The sequence below is a fragment of the Cyclopterus lumpus genome, chromosome 4 (genome assembly GCF_009769545.1).
Source record: "Cyclopterus lumpus isolate fCycLum1 chromosome 4, fCycLum1.pri, whole genome shotgun sequence".
NCBI lineage: Eukaryota > Metazoa > Chordata > Actinopteri > Perciformes > Cyclopteridae > Cyclopterus > Cyclopterus lumpus.
The window spans coordinates 25054499-25063314 of record NC_046969.1 but is presented as its reverse complement, the minus strand read 5'-3'; the positions used below and the strand labels follow the sequence as shown (position 1 = coordinate 25063314).

Sequence of the window (8816 nt, the reverse complement as noted above, 5' to 3'; positions counted from 1 at the left end):
ATTGGAGGAATAAATGAGGAGGGGCTTAATATTCAGAGAGAAAATAACGTAAGGTAAGAAAAAATAAAATATATATATATATATATATAGAGGAGTGGTAAATTTGGCTCTGTCATGTATATTTTTATTTAACCTACAATGGCCCCAATAAGCCGTCATAATAGGCAGTGAGACTAAATAAAGCGTGCCGATGTGTTGCAGCCTTCATCGGTGTGAAGGCTGCAACTGTATTCATAGATGGTTTACATGTGCGTGCCAACAAATACATGATGGGGAGCCCGCGAGGAGGGGGGGGGGGGGGGGGGGGGGGTTATAGTCTTCAATGTGCATCTTCATTTCCTGCAAGTCGGTGCACTCACTTCCTGCGTGACTCAGCTCCTCTGTGTGACATTTGAACCGCGGTTACGAGGAAACAGAAACTAGAGGCATCACTCGGAAACAAAAAGGCTTTGTGTGTGTGTGGTGTGTGTGTGTGTGTGTGTGTGTGTGTGTGTGTGTGCGTGTGTGTTTGTGTGTGTGTGTGTGCGTGCCATGCACAGGAAGTGGTGCGGCCGCGATAAGCCTTCCACCACGGGCGATAGGTTGGAGGTCGCTCGCCGTCATTGGTCCGCTGAGCTTCCTGATGGGAAACGAGGCCCGAGAGAAAAAGTTTCCCATGACGGCTCGAGTTTATTCTCAGAGACGTGACTCGTCCCTCCTCCCCCCCCCCCCTAATTATATCATATGCAATGCACTATATAGTAATAACCGCCGTGCAGACAAAGAGCCCTTTTCAAAGCTCTTGAAGAGCAGCTGCGTGTCACGGGAGGGTATCTCTATACGCATGATGTCACCCGTCAGTTAAAGGTCACGCTGAAGGTCAAGTTCACGGTCAGTGGCCGTCTTTGTGTCGAGCCCGGCGCCCAGAATGAGACCGTCTTTGTTGTGTAGACCGACCGGGGGTCTTCGTTCCCCCCGCGGCATTGATCCGTATCGTTTCCCTTGTTTGAGCTCCATCAGAGACGGTTTTTTGGCGTCGGCTGATGTTGCCACGGAGATGCGAGTGGGCGGGGTTGTGGTCCTTTTTACAAAAACAAAACAGCCCAAAAGAAATATCGAGTGTTTTTATCTCTCTCGAAAATGTCCTACCCCCCCCAGCTTGCCCTCCACTGGCAGCGCAGAAGGAAAAGTTGCTCCACATAGCTAGCGGCGTTGCACTTGTTGCTCTCCACTGACCCGTGGAAGTGGAAACGGTAATCCACTTCCTGCCCCCACCCCCCATTTTCCTGTTCGACGTATGATGTCATCGGGACCTCGAGGGGGAAGAGATTTCTTTCTGCCTCTTTTCATTGTTTTCTCTCGCATCCTTTCGCCAGAATGACCTCAGAGTCCATGTAAAAAAACACCCTTTGGCATCATTTAAGGTGAGGAGGGAGGAGATGAGGGAGGAGATGAGGGAGATGAGGAGAGAGGAGATGAGGGAGATGAGGAGAGAGGAGATGAGGGAGGAGATGAGGGAGGAGATGAGAGAGGTGATGAGGGAGATGAGGAGAGAGGTGAGGAGGGAGGAGATGAGGGAGGAGATGAGGGAGATGAGGAGAGAGGAGATGGGAGGAGATGAGGGAGATGATGAGGGAGGAGATGAGGGAGGAGATGAGGGAGGAGATGAGAGAGGTGATGAGGGAGGAGATGAGGGAGATGATGAGGGAGGAGATGAGGGAGGAGATGAGGGAGGAGATGAGGGAGGTGATGAGGGAGGAGATGAGGGAGGAGATGAGGGAGATGAGGAGGGAGAAGATGAGGGAGGAGATGAGGGAGGTGATGAGGGAGATGATGAGGGAGGAGATGAGGGAGATGAGGAGGGAGAAGATGAGGGAGGAGATGAGGGAGGTGATGAGGGAGATGATGAGGGAGGAGATGAGGGAGATGAGGAGGGAGGAGATGAGGGAGATGAGGAGGGAGGAGATGAGGGAGGAGATGAAAGAGGTGATGAGGGAGGAGATGAGGGAGGAGATGAGGGAGGAGATGAGGGAGATGATGAGGGAGGTGATGAGGGAGGAGATGAAAGAGGTGATGAGGGAGGAGATGAGGGAGGAGATGAGGGAGATGAGGAGGGAGAAGATGAGGGAGGAGATGAGGGAGGTGATGAGGGAGATGATGAGGGAGGAGATGAGGGAGGTGAGGAGGGAGGAGATGAGGGAGATGAGGAGGGAGGAGATGAGGGAGGAGATGAGGGAGATGAGGAGGGAGAAGATGAGGGAGGAGATGAGGGAGGTGATGAGGGAGATGATGAGGGAGGAGATGAGGGAGATGAGGAGGGAGAAGATGAGGGAGGAGATGAGGGAGGTGATGAGGGAGATGATGAGGGAGGAGATGAGGGAGGTGAGGAGGGAGGAGATGAGGGAGATGAGGAGGGAGGAGATGAGGGAGATGAGGAGGGAGGAGATGAGGGAGATGAGGAGGGAGGAGATGAGGGAGGAGATGAAAGAGGTGATGAGGGAGGAGATGAGGGAGGAGATGAGGGAGGAGATGAGGGAGATGATGAGGGAGGTGATGAGGGAGGAGATGAAAGAGGTGATGAGGGAGGAGATGAGGGAGGAGATGAGGGAGATGAGGAGGGAGAAGATGAGGGAGGAGATGAGGGAGGTGATGAGGGAGGAGATGAGGGAGATGAGGAGGGAGAAGATGAGGGAGGAGGTGAGGGAGGTGAGGATATTGATATTGTTATTATATTGTGACGAAAAAATGACAATTAATCAAGAAAAGAATCAACATTGGTTTATTATTCTCTCGTGTAAACCAAAAGTCTTTCTCGAGCAGCAATACGAGGAGGTCCAGAATCTTTTGGGTCGTTGGGGGTGTGTCCCAATTCTCTGTTTCTGTTTCCTCACCCCTCTTCTCTCTGCCCCCCCCCCCCCCTGCAGGTGTTCTACGTGTCGAACCTGTTCAAGCCCCGGGTGAAGCCGGCCACGCCCCCGCCATCCCCCATCAAGAAGGAGCTGCTCCCTTCGTCCGACATCATCGAGAGGAACAACCACCACAACATGGTGTGAGAGAGAGAGAGAGAGAGAGCGAGAGAGAGAGGGAGAGAGGGAGAGGAAGAGAGAGAGAGAAAGAGAGAGGCCCGCCCACTTCTTCCTCCGACTCGAGGAGCCAATCGCAGCGCTGCTCTCCTCCCATCGGACACTAGAATGTAGCGACGAGAGACTGCAGCTCTTCCTCCAATGGCGTCCTCCTCCTCCCTTGTTTTTCTTTTTTTTGTTGTTGTTGGCGCCTCCTTTCGGACTCGGGTCACCGATTTTTGAGACTTGCACAGCAGACGCCACTCTCACGTATTATTTACTATAATTATGTTAACTACTAATCAACATTTGAGCCCATCGTTTTTGTTAATTTGAGCACAAACGCTCTTTTTTTTCTAAAAAAATGAAAATTGGACGACCTGACAGGCAGCGCTGAGGGTGCGAAGGCTCGTCGTGAGGTGGAACCACATGAAGGGGTTAAACAGACTCTCTGAACTCTCTGTGGCCTTGGAGCTGTAGGACAACTACTTCCTTAGCTATGGGAAGGATATTACTGCAATAACTAGCATAGACGTATTAACAGTATAGAACAAATATAACTTATAGCACTGTTTTTGTTTTTGTTGTTGTTTGTTTTTTAAAGTTCATTGTCCATTATCACCACTTGCCGCCTGAGATGTCGAGACCGAAAGAAAGCTTGACGGCGCCGACGGCCACGAGACGATTTTATCGCGAGACTCCGCGAATCCGAGCTAGCTTAGCGTCGGCATTCGGTAACCACGGCGACGTACTGATTTGTCGGCGGTCTTCTTCGGGGTCCTTTTACGGGCGATGGAGGCTGGAAAGGCGACGCCCACAAAAAACACTGTTTTCCTTTTCTTTCTTTTTTTTTTAGACCCTGAATTAAAAGTTAAAGTATTCTTTTCGGGCGCATCGTCAATGTCACACTCGGCAGCCAATCAGATCGAGCGAGAGGCTTTTTACTGCCGCACCACTGACTTCCTGTTTTTGAAGCAGGTCAACATCGATATTAGTGTGTTTTTAAAAAAAAAAAACGTATTACCACGTCTGCATTGAACACATTTTTTTTATTCTATTACCATCCGACCGCCCGTCTCGCTTTCGAAACACTTCTGTCGGCGCGTCAAGCTTTTCTTTTGTTTTCGTAGTTGACTCTCAGAGCGGCCCAAAACCCGGGATGTTGCATTTCTTGAGGGTTAGATGTATTAGAGGGTGGGGGAAGGGGGGGTGAGGGTGGGGGGGGGGGGTAGTATTTCCTGTGGAAGGAGGGAGGCAGACCTCCCAGCCTCCCAGCACCTGTATTAAGAGGCGTGGCTGTGCCATGCCGCTTCCTTGGTGTTGGGGGTCACCTGTGATTGGCTTCCTACACAGGAAGGGGGAGGGAGGGAGGGGGGGGGGGGGCACAGTGAAGTGTCACCGTGGAAAGACGGTGATGAATTACAGCTAAGCTGGCACATTTATTTTTACGGGATGATTTTGGGCTCTTTCCCGCTGGCAGGGAGGGGCTCTCACCCACCCAATCACTCATTGGCTGTGCGTGTGTGTGTGTGTGTGTGTGTGTGTGTGTGTGTGTGCGTGCGTGCGTGTACATATGTGTGTGTCCTATGGAAAAGGAACACCCCCCCCCCCCTCTCGATGAAGTGTTTGTCAAAAGAGACCCTGTCAGCTGTGCCAAGTGTGTGTGTGTGTGTGTGTGTGTGTGTGTGTGTGTGTGTGTGTGTGTGTGTGCGTGTGTGTGTGTGTGTGTGTGTGTGAGAGCAGGTGGACGTTATAAAAACTGTGGACCTAACATGTTGTATTCTGTCGTGTGTGTTTGTGTGTGATCACTATCAGTTGTACAGAAACAGAAAAAGAACCCTTTTGGTTTATTTTATTTACAGACTCAGATCTCCTCCAACAACAACAACAACAACAACAACAACACACTCCGCCACGTTGCACATCTTTCTCATCGTACAGTCCGTCCTTATCATTTCACCAAGCCGTTCTCGCTCTCCTTTTTTTTAATTATTATTATTTTTTATAAATATATAAATAATGTATAGATCACTAAAGTTATCTGTGAGATATTGTTTGCTTAACGTGTTTAGATATACCCACTATGATTTAAAAGACCTGTGTTCTTCACTAAATGCTGCTTGAAAAGCATCGATTGACAGATTTTTTTTTTGTATCTAGAATAACTTTTGTAGATTGTTATAGCGACGTTTGTAATATGCATTCAAAAAAATAAATACACAATTGTATTCAAATTCAATATTAGTATTTTTGTATTGTCTCGTTTTGTTTGTTTTTGTACAAAGACATAAATGCAATGCTGTTTTTATTCTGCTATATGTACTTAGCTCTAATACATGTGCTTTTAAATAATAAAAAAAAGCTCATTATGAACATTATTCATTATTCGTCATCAATGTTGTTACAAGTTGTCTTTGTTATACAGTTTATGGGTTTGGCTGGAACGAGGAAATATGAAAACTATACATTATTATTATTTAATCAAGTACTGTACTTAATTACACATTTGAGGAACTTAACCTCTTAGATTAATAATAATATTAAAACAATGCATAATGAGTCGATTTAGCTCATGATACCGTTGTCTCTTTTCTTAAAGGGCCAGTGTCCAGCATATATTAGCAAAAATGGAATTTAATAGTCATAACTATGTTTTCTATTCTTGTGTAATCAGCTGAAATGTGTTAGCTTAAAAATGATCCCTTCGTATCTCCATAAGGGGGCGGGTCCTCGTCACAGAGTCCGCCATGTTTTTACTACGGTCACGCTTTACGTTACCTGCGGGCCACCGTAGTTTTTTGACTTCCAGTTGCTCACAAAGTTTCCGTTATAACGGGAGGACGCGGTGCCTTTTTAAGCAAAAGGCGTTTGAAACATCGACACACAAAAAATTAAATAAATTCTAATTTATATATATATATATATATATATATATATATATATATATATACACACAGTCCTTTATTTGGTTGTTCAGGTTGTCGTCGCGGCGTTATTTCGGTGTTGAGAAACCAAATTGACTCATTTGGCAGATATATCTGTGGAATTCAAAGCATTTATTAAAAAATATTGCAATAATTAGTGTAATAGTACAACTGCGCCATATATAATATACTTTAATTTAACACATTCTGCAGCCTCTCAAACCCAGAGATGCAGATCCAAGCAGTCACATGACCAACGAAGAAGAAGGAAAAAAGAAAGAAAGAAAGAAAGAAGAACGTAGCCCAATGAGTAAAAAGCCAATAATGATTTAGGGCTCTCATTGGACTGATGTTATCTTTATAGAGGCATGCGTGTCAGGAGCGTCCTGGAGAGTGCAGACTTATATACTGACAGCGACAGTACAGCTGGTATGAGCACCGAGCCAGAGATTTACGGTCCTGTGAACAGCTGGTGGGGGGGGGGTCCGCCATGCATGGCTGTAATAGTGGAGCTGCTGCTGAGGCCGAGAGGGGCCCATGTTGTGGTCTTGTTCGGACTGGAGCCGCCACAGTGAGGGCCGAGGAATTTCATAGTGTGTGTGTGTGTGTGTGTGTGTGTGTGTGTGTGTGTCCCTCATCATCATCCACTCGTTCTACCCTCGCTCACTGCTTTGCATCGAGCTGATGTGGGCCGAGACAGACCTCCACTTATTGGCCTTATAAAAGTCTTTCAAAACCCCCTTTTGGATAAACTGTTTTTTTTAAATGCACGTCGGTCACGTTAAAAAAAGGGTTTTTTTTCATCACACGGCCAAAGAATTATGCAAATGTGCAACGTAACGGAGCGCCGCATTGAATTACACGCCGTTTCTTTTTTCTTTAATACGCTGGGATGTAAATAAAGTGTCATCTGACAGCCGGTGAGCGTCAGCGGCACGTTGACCCCCCGTTCTGCTCGACTGGACTCTGTTAGAGATTCCAGTGTAATTGCTGCGTTTGTGTTCGCCTTTTCTGAGAAGAAGCCCGACAGATTTGTAACACATGTGTGCACGTGCCATGTGTGCCCAGTAGGCATGTCACAAGCAAGAATGCAGAGAAACTGAACCCCAGAGTTTAGTCTGAAGGGCCTCGACACTGGAAATGATGATGTAAATCTATACCAACATGGCCAAGTCATGTCTATCGTCGGCTCCTCATTGCAATCGCAGCACAGCGCGAGACTTTACTGGTGAATCTGTATTCATATCCGTGGATGGTTATGTGCTTCATGTGCTGTGACGAGAGTCTGTGGATGAAGCGTCGCGTTGTTAGGTTTTACACGATTAGCAGCTGGCTAGTTAGCCAGCTAGCTTGCTAATTCCATCATGCTTTCATGCTACAGTTACAGAACATTAAAAAGCCGGTCTTCGGCGTTCACTTAGCGTATGCGCATCACTTATGCAGATGATTATTGTTATGAACATGGTGAGCTAAGAGTGCTGTAAAGAGACTCTCTCATGGTGACAGAATACATGATGTACATTTGTGAATTTGAGATAATATGTGCAGCTAGAGATTAGCATTAGCGTTAGCAATGTATGCTAGCGATTCACAAGCTAATTAAGCTGCCAGCACATTGCACAATGCGGTGAATCTGTATTAATATCTGGGGTTGGTAATGTGCTTCATATGCTGTGACGAGAGCCTGTGGATGAAGCATCGTGTTGTTAGGTTTTACTCGATTAGCAGCTGGCTAGTTAGCTAGTTTGCCAGCTAGCTTGCTAATTCCATCCTGCTTTCACGCTACAGTTACAGAACATTAAAAAGCTTATGCTCATCACTTATGCCAATGATTATTGTTATGAACATGCTGAGCTAAGAGTGCTGTAAAGAGACTCTCTCATGGTGACAAAATACATGATGTACTTTGTGAATTTGAGATAACATGCAGGGCATGTGTAGCTATAGATTAGCATTAGCGTTACTAATGTATGCTAGCGATTCACAAGCTAACGTAATCCTCTTCACTTATTCACAGTCTGCAAACTCTGTTGGTTTATTTGGGGGGGGGGGGGGGGGGGGGGGGCATGCTTGGTCGCTCAAACAAAGAAAAAGTCGTACGGTAAATATTTTCACCTGATGTGAAGACGTCAACTACATTGACCGGAACATAGTTGCGTTGCGTCCGTTTGCATTCATCCTCAACTGCATTGACGATAAATGATCCTTGAATTCAAATACTTTTACTGTTCAAATGGATTCAACACTGCTACTGAATACCCAAAATGCATTGGGTTTTTCAGCTGGGAAAAGTTGGTTTTTGGGGGGGTAAAGTTATTTATTCAATTCAAGCCAGCAGCTCAGGATCGAGTGTGGAGGCGTTTCGGAGCTGCGTGGCGATCCCGAAACAAGGACTCAACAGACGAAGCCTCTTCTTGTCGTGGAGGCCGGAGAGAAAAAGCCCCGAGAGAAATGGCCCACTGGCACGCATGATATGAAAAGCATCTCAGATTAAACAAGAGCGCTACTGTAGGGCGAGAGAGAGAGAGAGAGAGAGAGAGAGAGAGAGAGAGAGAGGGGCTGTGGTGAGGGTGGCACCTCCAGGACAGCCGTCTGGAGGCCTGGTGGAGCTCTGAGGGGCCTTTTCTCTGCAAGCAGATTTAAATTAAATAAGAAGAAGATTGATTTTGTTAAGTCTATTACCCCAGTTTTTTTGGTCATTCGACATGCATTATATCAGTGATTAAAAAAAGTGCACGTGGGATGTTGCACATGTGTGGGCGCCGGGGAGGATTAACGCTTAATGCCGTGTTTTTTAAATGCCCGCTGATCCGACGTGAGAACACTGCGTCTTTGTCTGGAGCCACGAGAG

The 8816-nt window shown here is 46.8% G+C and overlaps 1 protein-coding gene across 2 annotated transcripts in view; it reads left to right on the top strand.

Moving 5' to 3' along the window:
• The window catches only part of plpp3 (phospholipid phosphatase 3), a 25241-nt gene extending 20998 nt beyond the window's left edge, over window positions 1-4243 (top strand). The window contains exon 7 of one of the 2 annotated variants that reach the window (XM_034530070.1): window positions 2904-4243. In XM_034530070.1, coding sequence (XP_034385961.1) covers window positions 2904-3032 — 129 coding nt within the window. In that variant the 3' untranslated portion in view covers window positions 3033-4243. The remainder of the gene's footprint in view (window positions 1-2903) is intronic. The other variant, XM_034530071.1, reaches the window with a different exon arrangement.
• The last annotated feature ends 4573 nt before the right edge of the window (window positions 4244-8816 follow it).